This window comes from Eutrigla gurnardus, assembly GCF_963514095.1.
Source record: "Eutrigla gurnardus genome assembly, chromosome: 9".
Classification (NCBI taxonomy): Eukaryota; Metazoa; Chordata; class Actinopteri; order Perciformes; family Triglidae; genus Eutrigla; species Eutrigla gurnardus.
In genome coordinates this window covers 21,459,478-21,479,973 of record NC_139923.1, presented here as the reverse complement: position 1 = coordinate 21,479,973, position 20,496 = coordinate 21,459,478, and the positions used below count along the sequence as shown (strand labels likewise).

At 42.4% G+C, this 20,496-nt stretch overlaps 3 protein-coding genes across 5 annotated transcripts in view; 1 reads left to right on the top strand and 2 right to left on the bottom strand.

Moving 5' to 3' along the window:
• The window catches only part of LOC311018118 (ubiquitin-conjugating enzyme E2 H-like), a 60,518-nt gene that overhangs the window by 14,702 nt on the left and 25,320 nt on the right, over window positions 1–20,496 (top strand). The gene's annotated exons all lie outside the window — the stretch shown is intronic.
• Window positions 329–8,462, bottom strand: LOC311019273 (S-adenosylhomocysteine hydrolase-like protein 1; the record flags this gene model as incomplete). 3 transcript variants are annotated; one of them, XM_084018574.1, is made up of 17 exons in its annotated part: window positions 8,179–8,461; window positions 5,533–5,644; window positions 4,702–4,839; window positions 4,354–4,454; window positions 4,088–4,190; window positions 3,920–4,014; window positions 3,159–3,265; window positions 2,963–3,079; window positions 2,817–2,880; window positions 2,645–2,733; window positions 2,485–2,555; window positions 2,318–2,412; window positions 1,794–1,892; window positions 1,139–1,207; window positions 954–1,032; window positions 736–856; window positions 329–661 (listed from the first exon to the last, which is right to left on the bottom strand). In XM_084018574.1, the coding sequence occupies exons 1-17, from the start codon at window positions 8,416–8,418 to the stop codon at window positions 655–657; spliced, it is 1,707 nt and encodes a 568-aa protein (XP_083874700.1). In that variant the 5' UTR covers window positions 8,419–8,461. The 3 variants fall into 3 exon arrangements, with proteins under 3 accessions (XP_083874700.1, XP_083874702.1, XP_083874701.1); XM_084018576.1 differs by lacking the exon at window positions 8,179–8,461 and adding an exon at window positions 6,742–6,863; XM_084018575.1 differs by lacking the exon at window positions 329–661 and having other exon boundaries at window positions 732–856; window positions 8,179–8,462.
• On the bottom strand, window positions 10,558–16,382 carry LOC311019237 (muscarinic acetylcholine receptor M2-like). The gene is made up of 4 exons (XM_084018514.1): window positions 16,265–16,382; window positions 12,785–13,009; window positions 11,741–12,595; window positions 10,558–11,555 (listed from the first exon to the last, which is right to left on the bottom strand). Exons 2-4 carry the CDS (start codon window positions 12,953–12,955, stop codon window positions 11,244–11,246), a joined length of 1,338 nt encoding a protein of 445 aa, XP_083874640.1. The 5' UTR covers window positions 12,956–13,009; window positions 16,265–16,382; the 3' UTR covers window positions 10,558–11,243.

The window sequence follows — 20,496 nt, the reverse complement described above, 5'->3', positions numbered from 1 at the left end:
TAAAATACAAATCTATATTGCTATAAGCAAACATGCTTGTTGCCTGTGTCACTCAAAGGCAGTAGTGCTCTTACGCCCCCTAGTGTGCAAATAGAGACACTGCAGTAGCTGCATCCATCCAGCAGGTCCAGCTTGCCAGTTTTACCATTCATCATTGTTTGTTGAGGCTAATTTAGACTTTAATAGGAGTCTGTAGGGATACACCTGTAAAGGGTTGTGTGGTTATGAGCACAGATATGAAACCAGGTAAAAAACTGTTCATGTTGGTACAAATGTAAGACGCCTCCCTATTTTTTGTGAGAAAGAGACACAGGGGAAAGCTTCCAGAAAGAGAAAATCTGTTCTTTTTATTGTAATATCTTATGCATGCTTAATTGCAATTATATTTTAGAGCATCATTAAAGCATCAGAAAGCAAACAGCACCGTCACTATCTGGGATTTATTGGTCAAAGAGCAATACGTTGTCACAGGCTTCATTTAAAAATTACATGGAGTTTAGGTAAATGTGGACATGTTGGATATAAATCAGGATTATAGCGCAAGAGACATGAAACTACAGAAAAATCAGTCCACCGTCTCACCACAGTAGTGAGTAAGAGATAGCGTAGAGGGCGTCAGTGCTCTGTCAGCAGGGTTGAAAAGTGTCCAGACGGTTAATATCTGTTAAAAAAAAAAAAGATTCTCTCTGTCATATCTGTGTGTTGACTTTGTGTAAGAAAACGTCCCGTCCTCACCTGTAGTAGTTGGGTTTGAAGGGTCCATGTTTGTTGACGCCCAGGTACTTGGCCTGTTCGTCAGTCAGCTCCGTGAGGTGAGCGTCAAACGTCGGCATGTGAAGACTGGCCACATATTCATCTGAAATGATAAGAATAAAGGGTTTATTCAATAAAAATGTATGTGGAAAAACACGAAAGCTAATAACAGTCTTCAGACACTCAGGCTGAGGACTTGCCCATCTTCTTTGGCAGCAGGTAGACGTCCTTTTTGTATCGTCCTTCCGGAGCGCTGTACAGCTCTATGAGAGCCAGAGCCTGCCATTAGAACAGAGGCAGTTAACACAACTATGGTGACCATCCTCAACACAACGTTGTGTTGAATAAATCTCTGAAGTTAATGACATAAAACACATTATGGTACCTGAGTTGTGGCGGTGACGGAGAGGACAAACGAGGGCACAGTGGAGCAGCTCAGATTCAGCAAACGACCCTGAGAGAAAGTTTGAACTATGACATACTTGCTAACTTGCTGACTTGATCTCGCAGCTGCAGAGCTGTGGCAGTCTGGGGTCACGCAACTTCAGCCAGCCCAGGTTGACCTAACGCCTTTATATTTAACACTATAGACTAGATTTCTTTTGCACTTTAACCATCTCTTACAATTTCCTTAGCTTGGACATTTCAACATGGCATGATGTACGTGCAGGAATGGGATTATGCTCTAATGTGTCTGTTAGATGTCTGTTAAATGTTAACTAGTTTGTTAAACATTGGTATCAGAACATTTCAAGCTGTAATTCAAATAAACTAAGATGGTCACAATGCCTAATGGTATGTCTTTTCTTGTTTTTGTAAAAACAACTTTTTAAGGTCAAGAGATTGATGTGTTTTGTAAGTTGATGTGTAATAAACAGGATAATGTGTAGGAAGTCAGTCCATTTAGGGGGTTCAGAGCACTCTGTGGGGCTCTACTTTAAAAGGTTACTTAAATAGGTTTCTGTACATTACCCCTCAGAGCTGTTGTTATATGATGATACTGATAGTAATAAAAAAAACAATAATAACAGGGTCATTACCTCAGCCAGCAGGATGATTCTCTTGCCATCAGGCCAGATAATATGGTCCACCTGAGGCCTCACATGCTCCCACCTCAGCTCTGCAGACCGCAGACTCCCCTGAGAAGAAAGAGTCATGTTTACAGGTTTGCACACACACACACACACACACACACACACACACACACACACACACACACACACACACACACACACACACACACAAACATGCATAAACACACACACACACACACACACATAGAAACATGCATAAACACACACACACACACACACACACACACACACATAGAAACATGCATAAACACACACACACACACACACACACACACACACACACACACACACACACACACACACACACACACACACACACAGAAACATGCATAAACACACACACACACACACACACACACACACATAGAAACATGCATAAACACACACACACACACACACATAGAAACATGCATAAACACACACACACACACACACATAGAAACATGCATAAACACACACACAGCTCATACCAAATCTATCTCAGTGCTGGAGTGTCCCATGTTGCAGACGATGCAGCCGTTCTTCATTCTGTCCAGATGTTCCCTTCCCACCACATTTCTATTGCCTGCAGAGAAACGGAGATGAAGCCAACTAGAACCGTACTGATATCCATCGATATCCAGAGGACAGCAGTTACCTGTGCAGGTGACGACCACGTCCACCTGTCTAACCACTTCGCCCAGTTTAATCACTCTGAAGCCATCCATGCTAGGGTGAGGAGAGGGAAGGGGATCACACGTTTAAGCAGATATTTCATGATGTTTTTCATCTGTGCTGATAGGAGCCTCCATTCATACCAGGCCTGAAGGGCACAAATGGGATCCACTTCTGTGACGTATACGATGGCACCCAATGCTTTCAGGGCAGAACAGCAACCTTTGCCGACCTGCAAGAACATAGGAAAGTATATTTAAATATATATCACAGCAGATCTGCTGACATTCTTCGTCTTCTTTTTGTTTTACCCACCTCTCCATATCCGCACACCACCACCTGTTTTCCTCCAAACATGACGTCCGTGGTTCTCTTCAACCTGAAGGAAGAGTTCAATAGTCAGGCTGTTGCTCCATACTGTAACAATAAGACTTATTGTTTTGCACAATAAGATTCATTACCCATCAAGCACGGACTCCTTGCAGCAGTAAAGGTTGTCAAATTTCTGCTTGGTGACCGAGTCATTAACGTTGATGGCCGGGACACACAGCCGGCCTGTCTTTGACAGCTGGTACAACCTGACACACAGGTGATGAGATGTGTGTGAGGTGGCGAAGGACGTTTGTCAACGTCGTTCAAGTTCTGTGTGAAACTAACCGAAAGATGCCCGTAACGCTTTCCTCCACGATGCCTTTGATGTTCTTGAACAGGCTCAGGTGCTTCTTGTGGATCCAGTGGGTCAGGTCACCTCCATCATCCAGAATCTGTGAGAAGAAACAAGCAAAACTCTCCATCAATGCAACCTTTTTAAGTGTGGTAGTTTAACAGAGTCATTAAAGGCATAGTTCCCTCAAACACAAAGTACATTTAGTTTAAATAACTCATGCAAATCCATCCAGTGTGCTGCCTTCTGGAGAAAAAGCCTGTAGTTCCGCTCAGCGTGTTAAATTACATTTGGTTTATGGTGCTCAAAGCAATGTAAATCCACATAATATCTGAAAATGAACAGTATGTTTATTTTATATTCTATTCAGGAAGGAACCATGCTCAATTTAAATGTTATTTTTTCTGGATGTCACATACAAATGTGACTAATCTCTAGAGATAGACAGATATAACAGTTTTTGTGTTATATGACTGTCTATAATAATAATAATAAATTACTCACAAAAAATGGTCCAAAATTGAGAAAAGTATAATTGCATTTTTGTCATAATTAGACAAAATACATATGAAGTAATAAGAGTAATAGTTTTTTTGTACTCTCCAGTTTCTTTGAGAACATTTTTATTGAATTGTCGAGCACCACTGGTCAGATGCCAGCAGACTTAATTTCACTCTTCACTTTGGCCAGTCAATCTTGTAATCAATTATGAGTACCATCCTTTCTTTACTGTCCTTTGGTTTGATCACAGTACCATGTTAGGCTTCCAGGTCTTACTGCTGACACATCGCTCAATACACCACCAGAAGTCGTCCTCTGATTCTCCTCTCCATGCAAACACCGGCGTGCCTGAGATGAAGAGCAGGTGATGAGAAATCAGTGAATTAAGAGAAAATCGGAGAGGTTGAACCGACGGTCGTACCTCCTTCAGCCAAAGCAGCAGCCACGGCGTTCTGAGTGGAGAAAATGTTACAGGCCGCCCAGCGACACTGAGCCCCCAACACAGACAGAGTCTCAATCAACACCTGCAAGAGACCACGAACGAAAACGGGTTAACCTTCTCTCAGTCGTTTTTTCAATAATTCATTATTTCTAATGCAGTTAGGAGAAAAATAACGGAGCAAAGCTTATTATTGAGTGTGTGTGTGTGTGTGTGTGTGTGTGTGTGTGTGTGTGTGTTGAACTGACCGCTGTCTGTGCAGTGATGTGTGTGCAGCCCACCACTTTGGCTCCAGCCAGAGGTTTCTCCCCACCTGCTCTTTTCCTCAGGACCATCAGTGCTGGCATTTCTAAATATCACAGACGGGTCACATTCAATATGAGAGACATGCATGCAGACACCAGAGCAGACCCTTCACTGTAGCTGTTCTACTGAGGCGTAGCTGAGATTCAGTTCAGTTCTCTTTTTTGATTGTTATTCTGACCCATTGTTCTCTTCTTGTTGTGTTTGTCGTGTATTACTTCTTGAATGGGTGGTACATAAATCATATTTATTTTTGCTGTTATTTTTGCAGTTTGGTGACTCTTTGTCTTTACCTTGTTGTGCGATGATTATTTCTCTGCGTCCAAATTCTGCCTGCTTGATGTTTTTGATGCAGAAGTCAGAAAGGCCCTTGGAGGTCTTCTGGGTCTTGTCTCTGGGAGAGAACTCATCCTCTGAGCTTTCACTGCACACTGCAACACAGAAATAAGGCCGAGTAAGTCGATACAGCTCTGATATAGATCAGCTGATATGATGTTATTATGTCCAAAAGCAATCGGAAACAGACTAACACACGTGATTTGTCGGAGAGCTTGAATGATTTAATGATTTATCTTTGGTTTTACAGCCTGAATTGTTCCTTAATGTTTGGTGTCAGACTCAGGTGAGTCTTGAAGTCTGTATAAACTCTGATTTTGATTGACACGTTTGAGAAAGACTCACAGAGCTGATTAGGACCAAATTAAAAAGACTTAATTCTTCAGAAGATTTTTCCCTTTTAATGAAGGTTCAGCTGAAGGAGAAAGCACCAAGGCTAATCCCTGGGGCCTGTAGTTCTCGTGCTGCTGGGATCAGAACCAGCTCAGTTTATGTATCAAAGACATGTGATCAGACTTAAAGTCGAGCTGAAATGAAAATGCCTTTTTAACCCCTTTAGATCAGAGTTGCTCGGATATGCCGGTAATTTTTTTTATATAAAAATCCAACATCGTTTTTCTTCATGGAAAACAAAATATGATGCATGCTTACATCAGCTGGTACCAAACAATTTCAACCAATAATATCATGACATTCATCCATCAATCAATCTGCTCCTACAACATCCTGAGCTAATCTAATCAAATTCCCAACTTTAAGAGTGTATGTGTGTTTTCATGTTTCCTCACCTGAGCTGTAGCTGTCTGTAGAGGACTGTGAGATAGAACGAGACAGAGAGCGACGACCAGCGTTGGCCGGACGTTTGTTGAATTCTTGCTTCTGGTCAGTGTTCTGTATTTGCTGTTAAAAAGAAAAGAAAAAAAGAAGAGAGACACAAAGTAAACATAAATATCAGCAGCAGAATTCACAGCAGACGTTGTTAAGTAGCACCTCTCAGCCTATCACAGATCTCCTTGTCTTCTCCTGTATCTGCTGGAGTCTCACCATCCAGTGTGGCTGTCTGAAGGCCGGGCTGCTGCCACAGGGGTCCCACTTGGCCATGTCCTTTCCCTGGCTGCTTCCCTGTCTCTGCTGCCTGAGCCTGAACTTCAAGTCCAGCTCCCCCCCCCAAAAAACCTCACACCCTCTACTGACCCCACCTCCAAAAAATATGCATCGAGTGTTTGGAGTTTTTTTGGGACGCACACAATCTATAACCGTCATCTGATAATTTCAGGTATTTCATATTTCAAAGTTTCTATATTCAGCTTGTACTTGTACTTAATGACCTTCATCACAGTTGAATGCAAGAAGAGCATCAATTACTACCATCAGGATTAAGAGAATTAAAATATAAATTGGTCAACTTTGCTAAATGGTTATTCAAATTTCAGAATAAGAACATTCTGAATTCAAGACAAATGTATATTCAATCATATTCACTAACATGGAGTTAAAATATAACTCTACTTCCCTTGATCCCTCAGAACAAGCTCTGGAATACAGCTTGCACTTACTCAGGCAGCTGTTTAATCTTTAACATAAAAAGACTTCTGTTTGTGACTCCAGGCAATGTGAAAGTTACCTTAAGGATCACAAAACCATCTCCATGGCTCAGAGAATATGTCTGAATCCAAGTCAGCTACTGTGAGAGGACAGTGACAGTCAATAAAGCCAATAGGTGGCCGTGTGATTTAATTTGTAAAAAACTGTCTTCTTGTGAAACCATTTGTAATCTGAAAAAAAAAATCCAAATTTTCTACCTTTTTCAAAATGTTCAATCAATAAAACCTAAGAAAATTCACAGTTGTAGTGGTTAAAACATGGTTACGGTTTATTCAAGTACTACAATTAAAACAATTTAATGGTTACTAATTATTCAGCATGAAGACCCGGCTCGCTGCCCTCTAAAAGATACCTCCACGATAAAGAGAGTCCCACAACAAAAGCAGGGATACCTTGATGCAGATGGACTGCACTGCCTCCTGGTCCTTGGCTTTAGTTATGTTCACTAGATTGTACATTTTCTTCATTTTTTCTCACACTGACCTCAGTCACTGCAGAGCTGCAAGCCGATGCTGTTGAACTGATTACAGAGTGACGCCTTATGCCACCCCCCCTCCCCCCTTCACCCCCCCCCCCCCTCCCCCCTCCGGGCCCAGGTGATGGGTGGAGAGAAGACAGAGTGTAGATAAACGGAGGCTTTGTGAGGCGTACAGAGGGAAACCCTGGGAAAATCTAGAAGAACAGACTAGAGGTGAAGTGAAGAAAGAAGGAAGCTTCTGACATATTTGTTACCTGAGGACACAGATGAACGTACAGATGAATATACAGCTAAGTGCACTCTGCTCTCGGGCTATACATTAAATAGAAAGCAGAGTGACGTACATACATGAACATACATTCATGGCAGGTTGTTAGCGAGAGAGAAAGAAGAGTGCAGCTATAGAGATGGGAGAGGAAGCGGCAAAGTGAACAAACACAAGTCTCATACTGTATGTAGTTGCATTCAGGGACACAGAAGGCAGCTTTGGCTTAAGTACACAGAGTACAGCACAAAAGAGCTGGACTTTGTAGAGTCACTGTTTTCTCGGCAGCTTTGCAGCGTCACTGTGACTCTTCTGGAAGAGCTTTCTAAAGTCAGAGAGGAATAAAACCTGATGATGTCATCAGCTTAGTCCTGCATTGTTCTTGGAAAATCAAATTACTGACAGGAAAACTGGGTTGTACAGTTTTAATGATGTGGACTAACTAGCTAGGATGGGGGAGTCTAATAAAAGTGGTTATCTGGCAGCAGGATGGATTATTACCTCCTCCTTACACCTCCTTGACAATACCTAGTCGACACATTACCCACAATCCAATAGTCAGAGGTTCGAGTGCGTGCTAGCGGGGATGAGGAACAGGCGACAAAAGTCTGGGATGCTACATTTCTTTATAACGCGTCACCTCCAGATTTTTGTCTTTAAAAATATACTTTACAAGAGTGTGCTGGTCGAGACAGTATATAAACATAGAATTAGCAGCAACAAGTCTGATTTTCTGCTTTAAAAGGAAAGCAAGACTTATTTTTGGAAATCAAAAAACCAGCCTCAGTTTTAATTTAAGGCTTAAAAGAAAGAGAATCTTCAAATGAGAACCCAGCATTGATGTTTAAATCAGCTCGCTTCCCCTTTAAAGGTTTTTTTTCAAAGAGAAAATGTGTGAAATATGTTTATGCATGTGAGTGCTGGATAAACATTCACAGAGGCCTGCGCATTGCATCTAAAATCATTAACAGCCTGAGGATATGCAGAATCACGCCTCAGACGGAGTACGTTTAGATATGCATGCAACACATCATCATGTTTCGGTGTGAACAGGCCTGATAAATGAGTCAAAGTGCAGCAGCTCACCATGTCAGTCTTCCGAGCTTCAGTCACCATCTCTGCTGTCCCAGCCTCAGACACCTCGGACACCTCGGACGCCTCGGACACCTCTGCCCCGTCTCCATCCCGACCCTGAGGTGTCCCCCTGCTCTCTGCTGCCTTCAGCATCTGCTGCAGGTTGGGGCTGCATTTCACCCCATTGTGTTCAGGAGATTCCTCCGGTAGTGGCCGGTCCTCCACGGAGCCTCCTGTCTGGTCCCTTTCCATGATTCCACTGGCAGCCGGTAATGAGGTGACTTAGATACCAGTTCAGGTGAACAGACAGCAGACTAGGCGACAGCTCAGCCATACCCTGCCCACGTACATTTATTATTTCCTCCAGCATGGCATCTGTTTACTCTAAACAGCAGCTGTTCTAGAGTTGCTTGGACTGAATGTTAAATAGATAATTAGACCTGGTGTGTATGAGGTGAACACGGATGTGAGTACTGCTTTGTCATATGTTGACATTCAGTAGACGTCAACACATGTCCTCTACAGTTCTTTGTACTAAAAGCTCTCCTGCTGGAGGTGAAGCGCTTCTACTCGAGGCCTCAGGCAATGAGACCTGCGGAGCCGCTCTTTGTTTTTGTGTTGTCTTTGATAACATTGGCTCAAAACACAATAACCCCAAAGACATGAGTGCCGTGGAAACAGAGGCTTACATTACAAACACACAGGCAGGGGTATGTGTTTACATTAAACCCCACCAGCATCAATAATAGTGGCCCCATGGAGACTTATCGCCACCTTTGACTGTCTATCGGCTGAAAGACGACACACACATTCAAGCACATTCAAGCATCTCAAATAGACTGCTGTAGTGATACCAGCTGAAATACATTAGGGTTAACTTTGATATTTTAAAAGGGAAAATTGATTGTTAAAGGATAAGTTCGCAACTTTTCAAGTCTGTTTTAAAACAAGTGAAGAAGTTCGGGTTTCTGGCACAACTTCATCTACTTCCATGTGCACGGGGAAGGAAAAAGTCAGAGCAGGTAGAACTCCAGTGAGCAGAATTTGGGATGTTTTACCTCAAATTGCCCCCTATGACCCCCTTGAAATGTCATTCCCCTGATGGCCAGTATGAACAGGAGGAAGAATTACACTTAGCAAACCTGTTCCAACGTCCTTATGAGCACCTGACCATTGTTTTAAGAAACCTACAAAACGTTTGTATACAGCACTTCCACTTCAGCTCGTGCCTGTGTGACCGATTTATTGGTGTAATTAAGAAATCATTAGATTTGTGTGTTGTGTTTATCTCTCTACTGAATTATGGTGCCGTTTGCAGAAAAACACGCAGTGAACTTCACTTTCAACAGACCAAATGTTGTACACAGACCAAATGTTTAACAAATGCATGTTGCAACTGATGTTTCAACACAGCTTAGCTTGCAGGGAGCCTTCACATGCAAGGAGGATGCAGTAGGAAACGTGTGTGTTGCTCCTCTAGAGGGCGTCACAGCTCCACGGGAGTTTTCCCACTGAAGCGACAGAGAAACCTTTTGTCCTTTGTTCCCTCAGTGTGAAGATTGTGGGAGGATTTCAGTTTGATTCCTGAAGTTCTTTTTGTGTGTCTGAGGCGAACCAGGAGAGAAGTTTATGACTCTCAGAGGAGAGAGGAGGAGGAGGTGGGAGGAGCTAAGGGAGGGTGAGTTCATACTTCAGTCCTCTCGCCCTCTCTCTCCAAATCTCTCTGTTCTTCATTTCTGTTCAGTGCAGGAATGTCAGACTCTGGTGTTAAATAGAGAGGTAGGAAATGTCCCGATGACCAGTGAGCTGTTCACTAACCCTTTAAACCTTGAATTATGTGTTGTGGTCAGGTTCTTAGTGGAAAACACTGAATCATTGCTCACTTTACGGTGCAGCATCTTTATTCTTGTTGAGGATCGAAGTTACGCAAGAGACCAAAGTAATGAGTCATTCAGAAAAAGAAAACAAAAAGTTGTACTTGGGTAATAAGCTAAACTCTAGCGACACTCTTAATATAATATTTACCTCCCACCTACAGTATTTAGACACAGTATGTTGCGTTGTTTAGTGGACCATGTCGACCATCTAATTCAGCAGTGTTAGATTAAGATTTTGCAAACCCTGTTTTTTCAGACATTCTCTCCTCCTCCGGTTTCCTCCAGTGAACACACCACTGCAGCACTGCACTTTTTCTCTCTCTTTTTGGTGCAGGGTGTAATTCCTCCTGTCAGGCAGCAGCCCAGCAGAGATTGGGCAAAGGTTTGCAATGTGATGGTGGAGCCAATGAATCAGCATGTTTTAGGTTATAACAAAGACAAAGCAACTCTCATTATCTCTCTTTTTTTTTAATTATCAAAAACACGTATTAATACATGAAAGAGGGGACGATAAGGACAAATATCACATTTGGGCTAATTTCACAATTACATGGATTACAGATGTCATTATCTTAAGGTGACAAGTCTAACCACACACACACACACACACACACACACACACACACACACCCAGTCACACATCAGTTTACAGCTGCTGATACTCTTTTATCCTCTTTCCGTAACTCAAATTGAAAAGGTTCAGGTTCAGGCCGATGTTTCTGTTTTGCAGATGTTTTCATCGTTCACACCTCATTATATCAATAATAAAGTGTCTTTTCCTCAAGTATATGATCTACTATACGCGACTTATGCTATTATTCTAGATATAAAAATCACTGTTTTGGTCACAAAGCCATCACATTTACCACAATCTTACTGTTGGGTTAAGAGGTTGCATATCAAACAACATACAGGGTAGAATATCCTATGAAAGCAAAACCCCAGCTGACATTTTTTCTACAATAAACCACCTTCTCACCAGAATGCATCTTCTTAAAAATTATAATATAGCATGTATTTCAAAAGTTAATAGCGTGTCACATAAACATAATTTCGATGGCAGTTGGATCACGTCACATAATGGAGTGCACAATGAGAACACACCTAGTCTATATTTTAACACTATGTTCACTCCTATATATACATACCAAGATTTATCACATTATTATGAACTCCCTCACAGACTCAGTCCTTCCGTCCTCATCGTGCTGTGCGTATGTTTTTGTACTGGCACATGAGCAGGTGCTTGAAGGTGTTTTTGAAGGTGGCGTTGCAGAGGGCGTAGCAGGCTGGGTTGATGGTGCTGTTGATGTAGCAGAGCCAGTAGCCGATGGTCCAGAGGGAGTTCGGGATGCAGACGGAGCAGAAGGTGTTGATCAAGACCATCACGTTGTACGGCGTCCACGTGACGACGAAGGCCACCAGGATGGCCATGATGGTGCGCGTCACCTTTTTCTCCCTGGAAGAAATGCCCTTCCGTTTCCACTTCGCCACAGCACTCTGCTTCGTCACCTGGAAGTGAGAGGAGGAGAAGACGATGCCTTTTTAATAACGTTGACCCAAGTTTGGGTCGCAAAAGTCATTGTGCTTCACCCTCAGGGGACAATGAATGTTGACATTACCATACTCATAAACCTGGAGCTATAAATCAAATCTGCGATTATGTAGTCATCTGAATCATAATGTACAAGCTTTACCTTCAACAGAGTCCTTGTAGCCAGACTCTGCCTGTCAGCAGCAGAGTTCCCCGGGGATGGCGGCTGTGTTTGATTCGTGTTTTTCCCATTCGAAGCTTTCTGTGAAGATGCCGCAGTGTCCTTGGACGTTGAAGCGTGGTTGCTATCTTCCGTGGAGTCCACCTGGTCAGTTCTTTCTTCCTGCCTGCTTCCATTGTGCTGCTGCAACATTTCCTTCTCCTTCCTATCTCCGGCCTCCACCTGAGCTTCTCTCGTCGTGAGGCAGTTGTTCTGGCTCTCACACCTGTCCTCCTGGCTGTGGGAGGGGCCCTCTGCCAGACTCGTACCTGAGGCCTTCCTGCTGTCCCTCCTCATGCGGCTGCGACTGGCCTTGGATATGCGCCAGTAGAGGTAGATCATGATGGCCACCGGCAGGTAAAAAGCCGCGATGGCCGTGCCAAACGTGACCGCAGGGTTTGAGAAGAACTGGATGTAGCACTCACCTGGTGGCACGGTTCTCCCGCCCACAATGAACTGCCAGAACAAAATGGCGGGAGCCCACAGGATGAAGGACAAGACCCAGGCGGCGGCGATCATCAGACCCGCCATCTTGGTGCTGCGGCGTGCTGGGTAGCTGAGCGGTTTGGTGACACAGAAGTAGCGGTCGAAGCTGATGATGAGCAGGTTCATGACCGAGGCGTTGCTGACAACATAATCAACAGCCAACCACAGGTCACACACCACGGCTCCCAGGGGCCAGTAGCCAATCACAATGTAGACGGTGTAGAGGTTCATGGAGCAGACGCCGATAATGAGGTCTGCACAGGCCAGACTGAACAGGAAGTAGTTGTTGACAGTCTGCAGGTTCCTGTTTACCTTTAGAGAAACAACATGGGGCAGCTTGTCAGATGCTAATCTTTTTTTGTGCGCTGTGATGTGTGTTTTCTCATTTCTATTAGATTACCTCTCTGCCCACAGTTGCACATGCTGAACTCTTATCTCTTAAGTCGGGGCGTGCTGTTCAACTTATCTGGAGATGGATGTTTGGAACAGAAAAACTCAAACCTTGATGGAGAGCATGACCAGGATGTTTCCGATGACGGTGATCAGACTCAGAGATCCGGCCACCAGGATGATGAGGACAATCTCCACGGTGGAGTACGGGCTCCCGGAGAAGAGGCCGGCGTTCTCATCGCCGCTGATGTTGGTGGTGTAAGAGGAATTCAGAGTCTCCATACTGTCGGGTTTTTCGGCTATCCCTCTCAGGCTGGAGTCACATCCGTACAATACCTGGCAAACACAGATATTATGAAGTAATCAGTCTTTTTGCAAGTACTTTGCCCTGTTGTTGATGCCAGTTCTTTCCTGGTCGTGCATGCTTTTTATCTGTCCGCACAGTTACAGATGCAAAACCGAGCGTGACTTTCAGTGTGTCAACATTTTACAGGTGTTTGAGTGTTTTTGAGCTCACGGTTTGGCCGATGTGTGAAGGATGAACAGGTGAGCAAATAAAGGCAGCAGCTGTGTTTAAAATATACGCCAGTGTCCCTCATACTCATATCAGGAACAACACATTAGAAGGTTGGGAATGTATTCAGCTGTTATTGTATAATCATCTTAGATGCTATGTATTTAAACTTTTTCTTTTGATTTAATACTGATACTTGGTGTAAGGTATTTTTGTACATGTATTTATGGTTTCGTTGCTGAGCGTCTCTCTTCACCCACATCTTAAGTGACCTGGAAGTCTGGAAATATTATTATTAGTATTGTTATTATTAATATTGTTAACTTAAACAGGACCATGGGACAAGGCCACCTACAGTTCTTGAGAGTTAATTTAATTTTCCCATTTGGCCTTGAATGTCACAAGATTCCTTTGAAGAGTTTATTACCTGTGCTTGAGATCCAAGATGTGATCTTAATCCTGCAGATATAAAGGAGTTATTTCCTAACATCTCCCAATTATCTCGGTGTGTGTGTGTGTGTACAGACAGCAAAACACCTCAATCAAGGCAAATTATCATTACGGTTGCTACTACGTTAAAACCAAGAAACATCAGGAATAGACGATACGCGCAGCATAGCAATGTGATTAACTGATGTATTCTGATCAGAAAATCAATGTAAAGACTGTTAGTTGGGACCATGAAGGTTGCTGCATAGTGGTAAAACCATGTAAGTGACTCCATTAGGCCACATGATAACATCATACTGTACCTGAGAGATGTTTCCTTCCTGCTCTTACAGCCAGATGAAACTGCATTACAGCGTCTGTAACTCTATCACTTACGGATCAAAGACCCATTTTGTGCCTTTTCTGTCACAGATGAGAAAGTGTGTGTGTGTGTGTGTGTGTGTGTGTGTGTGTGTGTGTGTCTTACCCTTTGAATCCTAATTATTGGTGTCTTTTTATATTGTCTTTCTATGATTCCATGTGTTTTTATCTTGTCTTAATGCCCTTAGCGGTTACTTTAGCCTCAGGCCTTGCAGGCTAGAGGTCGGGTATGTTCACTTTTTTTTTTCTAACTCCACACCCTCAGAATTTTTTTCACCTCTTTACAAGAGTGTGCTGGTCAAGACAGCAGCAGCACATTAAACAGAGTTTCGGACATCGATGGCCAAAAAGCAAAACCTCCTCTCTGCAGGATTTTCTGATGATGATGACGAGGAAGGTTAACAATATCTAGTCTGTATTGGGTATCCTTAATAAATAGCATTCTGCAAGATTTATTGTTTTCTCAAAAAAGTGATTTTTTTTCAGATAGGAGGTTTTGCGTTTCGGCCAGATATATAAAAAGTATATATATACTATCAAGCTTGTGTGAAGTACTTCCATGTGATGTGAAATTGGTTAGTAACAGAGCGGGAGATGACTGCATGCTCACAAGCCCATCCTCACTTCTTCCATTCATTCACACTAATAAGACCTACATTACTGGAACTCCCTAATTGTAATCCAGGACTACTGGAGAGAGTCACAGAGGCCAAGTGTATTTCCCTGACAGGCACAGAAACAAAGTAATTAGATCCAGCAGATGCTGCCTGCAACAGCTGTACCGGTAATCTGCTTCTAGGGTATAGTAGTACTCATCTGGCAGGGTAAGCTCGGCTTTAAGAAGTCGCTACTGTCTTTGATATCATGAACACGATACAACAGTCAGCTGCAGTCAGCGGTAACCGGCAGTAGAGGCGGTGAAAACAAGGGGGTTGTTTGCAGAGACAAGAGCAGATGTTACACAGAGTACACAGTTCCATCAAAAGGGGGATTTAACGACTACAGGCACCAAAGTGTTGCACTATTTAATTATTTCATCTCAAACAAGATTTCTACCTCATAAATGTATTTTTATTGTTTACTATAATTCTTTCAGGACAAACATGTTTCTAACGGGAAATCCGTAACATAATTTGTTGTTGCACTTATTGGATTTCACTTCAACCAGCAGCTGCAAAGCATGTAAATACACCAAAAGCAACATTTGAATTATATTTTTCTTCAGTAGTTTGAAGCGAATGGGCAGATCGGTTTGCCACACGCTGTTATTTCAGAGCAATGTGTTCTGAATCTGAAGAGTGGGACATTTCACATCTACCTGATCTTTGGCCTTGTAGTATAGTGAAGGCAGTGTAACAGAGACTAGAGAAAACCACTGAATATTCAATGCAGCAATGCCATGGAGGCAGCACAAGGAACAAGTGCAGAGGGGAGAAAGAATAACAGCAGAAAATAACAGATTGTAGGAAGAACTACAAAATAAATCTGAAATTATAAGGAGAGTGCACAAAAGAAGATTTTTTTTTTAGACTGGGCATTTTTATAAGGGAGTCAAATGGGGGAGTCCATCTCAGGGGACAGAATTAAAAGAGTTAATGAGCAAAGATTAAAAAACATGATTTCATCTAATAGGCCGGCCTGTTTGAAATCTAATTTCCCTCTTGAATGCAAACACAGTGTAACCAGGGGGATTCCTCCGGAGCAGGGAGACGGGGGAATCCAGAAACGGGATCTGATGCTGGTGGTTGATTGAAACCTTTCAGCTCGGGACAGAAATTAAGATAAACAACAAAAGCAACCTTGGGAATAAAACCCAGTTCTACTCTACTAGTACTAGAAGGCAAGGCAAGGCAATTGTATTTGTAAAGCACCTTTCAACAACAAGGTAATTCAGGAAGCTGCTGTTTCAGGAAGCTGAAACGGCATGTGGAGGGTAAAATTTCAATCAATAACATATCATATTTGTAAATAAGTTTATAGTGACATCTCCATTTATATTTCAATGTTCCCATAATATTGCTTCATCTTTCTATCGTTCAGAATGTTGTGACATTTGTATATAACTCACATTTCTTCACTTGGCTCAAGCTTTTCTCCTACAGTGTAAGGAAGCAAGTAAGGGAAAATATTTTCTGGATTAAGGGTGCCAAATAGGCTACTACACTCTACCAGTGCCTCAGTTTACAGATATTAAAATCTGCCCCAAGTAGTCCTTAAGTTAAGGGTAATTTTCTAAATAAATAAGTGAGTAAGAAATCTTATCTTACCTTATCTGCTGGGAAGCTGTTTTAGTTTGGTCCATGTTACGCTCACCTTGGTCCACACACTAGAGCAGAGAGAAGCAGAAAGTAACCCGACGTTGATGTCGCTCCTCCTCTGACAACAGCCAGTGTGTGTGTGTGTGTGTGTGTGTGTGTGTGTGTGTGTGTGTGTGTGCGTTGGAGAGAGACAGAAAGAGAGACTGGCAGCAGGGAAGGGTTATGGGGGCTATTAGTGGTCTTGCATCCCTTAAGCTAGGGTCGCAAATTTGAATAAACAAGAGAGGGAGACAGACGGAGTGACATGTTAGTTTCAGGACCTTGGAAAGCGCTGGCACTCTCCAGCAAAGACACATCACGTTCTCCTGCGTAACACAAGCTGTAAGTGAGAATGTGGACAATAGTAAAGCACTATTAAAAAGCGGATAAAAGTAAAGGATCGCACTGTTGTTCTGTTGCTGCAGGACGTTAACCTTTAAGACTCTGTTGTTTTGACCTTTTAACCAAACCTGTGACGCAGTACGCCCCAGTTGGTGGATGACCTTACTTTGATGGAATTACCGCAAAGAATAATGGTATAGCGCCATGAAACAGTATTGCAAATGAAACGAGGGGCGTCCCATCAAACAGACCTGATCCAGACTTAAGGCACACTGGTCGGTCTATTACTTGATTGGCCTGGATCTAATGAAAACTGCGTAAGATGTCTGCACATTTATTTCAATATCATACTATTTTATGAACTTGACGTAGAACCAGTTTGTCTTTGAAAACCATGTGACTGTGAGCTTCTCTTCTGCTTTTTCACCATTGAACACAAATCAATAGGAGGTTTTGACTGTGTGTCTCCACGTGTGTTTTTTGTGTGTCTTTGGTTTCCTGTAAGCTCCATTTTCCAATTTGGTATAGGTCTTGTTATTTGTAGTAATTCTAAATCTAAAAAAAAAAAAGTTTTACGAATATAATAAGCAGTATTAACCCCCCTGATGATATGATAATACAGACCTTTCAACATAGATTGAATTAGGCTCTGATAATAAGGATAATAAGTAACTGAATGGTCAAACAGTTAGAGGAATAGTTGGACGTTTGAATGGTCGATCCGTAAGTGTTGGAGAGTCGCGTCTAGTCCTCGTGGCCACTGGGGATTTCTTTGTGAGGTAAAATCATACGAAGGCTTCCTCACACAGGCTCTGACTTAGTGTCTGCATGTGAGAATCTGCTTGTAAAAGTCAGCAAATCCTTTATTTTATTGTGTCAGGAGGAATATGTGTTTTGTTCTGTGCAAGCTGACCTACGTTCAAAAAGCCCAACGCAGAAATGAAACGAAAGTGTTCGAGATTAAAAGGAGAGAAACCATAAAGAATGCGCTGCTGCAGGGCATGTGATGTATATTGCTGTAAAGCACCATAAGTGATAAAAGCCATCAAACCTTGCAAACTGCCCTTTCACCTCTCTGATCATTCTTTTTCTTATTTTCACGCATTTGCTGACTTCCTCCGTTTCTTGTCCGTGCAAGCACATCACTCTCCAAACCATGAGTCCTAAAAATGATATAGATCCGTCCTAATTTCTTCACGGTAAGAAGAACACCATCATTCAAAGGTTACCACCCACCACTGCTTGTGCTCGAGGAATAATAAAGAAAAAAAAACATCTAACAATGAAGCTCTTTCCTATTCACTATATGAAGCAGAACCCGAAGGCTACAGGGAAATGAGGTCATCTAGTCGGAGCCCAAGCAGCTGTCTGAATGGAGAGCGGCCTTGCACAATAGCAGCCTTCCATGTAACACTTCACCCAGACAAGACAGCCTTGTATTTTCTGAAATTCATTGGTGCATCCATGTTAACAAAGATGTTAATTCATAAAATGTATGACATGAAGAGAGAGACATTTCTGTGCTCACATTATTGTATACTACATCATGTGCTAATTGGATAATGTTGATGACACAGACATTTACTGTAACTCTTCTCGGAGCCTGGAGCAAGTCGTGACAATTTAATCTTCACGATTTCAAGATTCATCAAAGACTGTAAGTCATCACTGAGTTCACACCCACTTTGGGAGTACATAATAAAAAAATAATAATAAAATTGAGTCACAGAGCTGTGTAAGCTCGTTAAAGGTATCTCCAGAAGCTTCAAGGACCCTTTTAACTAAAAAAAAAAAAGAGAAAATATTCCCCCTGCCTCACGATTTTTAATTATTTGTCTTTACTCCTTTTGTATGATATTTTAAGTTACTTTTAAGTAAATCATACAGATATAACTTATACCAAAATGTTTTACATTTAGTTTTTTGTTGCATAAATTGAACACATTGTACGGTGGGGTAAATATGTTCTAATCCTGATTGTGATTAGAGTCTTGGAGATTCTGGAAACAGCTCCAGAAAAGTGTTGCAGAATTAACTTTTGGGTTTTTGAAAGATCAGGTGTTCTTTTTTGAGTAAAACAGATGCTTAGTTCTGTGACTCTAATCTAATCATAATAGAGGCACAAACTTGGGCTATAGATACATTTTAATCACACAACTCCCAACAAATCTTTTCTTTGTTGATCAGAAACCTGCAAAACAGCGCACTGATTTCTAAAATGATGTCTTCGTCAAATGAAAGGTGTTAGCAACATTAAAGCACTACGCTCAGCATCTCTTCCCTGCAGCTTATTTCCAACTGACAGACAAAACACTAACGCACACACAGGCTTTTCTAGGAAAATAATATACATATACGACTGTTTTCACAGTAGTGACGAATAAACGGAACCGAGTGGCCTTTTAAGTTTTAATGAACTGAATTAAAGGGGGGGCTGCACGGTGGTGTAGTGGGTAGCACTCTCGCCTCACAGCAAGAGGGTCCTGGGTTCGATTCCCGGGTCAGCCCGGGTTCCTTCTGTGTGGAGTTTGCATGTTCTCCCCGTGTAAGCGTGGGTTCTCTCCGGGTTCTCCGGCTTCCTCCCACAGTCCAAAGACATGCAAGATGGGGATAGGTTAATTGGTGACTCTAAATTGCCCGTAGGTGTGAATGTGAGCATGAATGGTTGTCTGTCTCTACATGTCGGCCCTGCGATAGACTGGCGTCCTGTCCAGAGTGTACCCTGCCTTCGCCCAATGACAGCTGGGATTGGCTCCAGCCCCCCCGTGACCCTAAATACAGGATAAGCGGTAGAAAATGGATGGATGGATGAATTAAAGGGACAACTTTTATACCCAGGATCCGCTGAGACCAATTCAAATTAGAATCATAAAATGAGGTTACACAGTAGAACCATCTATCTATCATTAGCACGTGAACACACAGATGAAAGGCATCCATTTTTACTCCAAGACGCCATTAAAAGTCACATCTTCAGCCACCGGTTATCAGCTCTCATGTTTCTGTCATACTGACTGGTTGCCTCATGACTCTGCTGCCATCTGGAGGATTCATGTTTTTCTTTTTTTCTCTCTCCAAAACCTCCACATGCAGTTTCCTCTGCTGCCTCACATGACATGCAGACAACTATCATGTAGAGCACTCATCATCCACTGTGTTAATGTGAAGCGAGTGAACATATCTTTAGAGTTTATGTGACAAACTAAACAGGAGACGGACACTGCGGGCAACTGACTGGATGTTTAAAATAACTCATCTGTAAACTGAAGCTAATCTTAACCGAAATAGGAAGTGATGCAACAATCCTGCATCCGTTTGCAAACCAAAGTCTCCAAATAAGTGAGGCCAGCTCCAGTGCAATCCGATCTCTTGATTAGTAGTGTGACAAGAAGAACGCCTTACATGGCACATAACATGCTTAGATTCAGCTTCGTACTTACATTTTTGGTTTCTACTAACATGTTAACAATCTTTAATCAACTTTCAAAAAACACATTCTTTTTCTCATACTGCCCGTCAGAAAGTACATCCTGTGTCTGAAACGCTCTGTTTTAGGCCTGTCTCTTTAAGCCCCGCCTCCTGCAAAGGCCTAGTCTGCTCTGTTTGGCCTGCGAGGAAGATGTAGTACCTTTGCAAAGGTGGTGCTCAAACAGCTTGCAGAGATACTCAGAAAGGGGGCAGTATATTCAAATAAGCCTGCAGGTGACATGAGAAAACAAAATCAACAACCAAAAAAAACAAAACAATGAAAACTGATGGGGACTTCTTATTTCACAGTTTATATATCAAAGGGTTTTATGATATGTCCCCATTAACTATGAGTGTAACAACAAGCAAAGGCTACCGAGCTTTTACAGGCT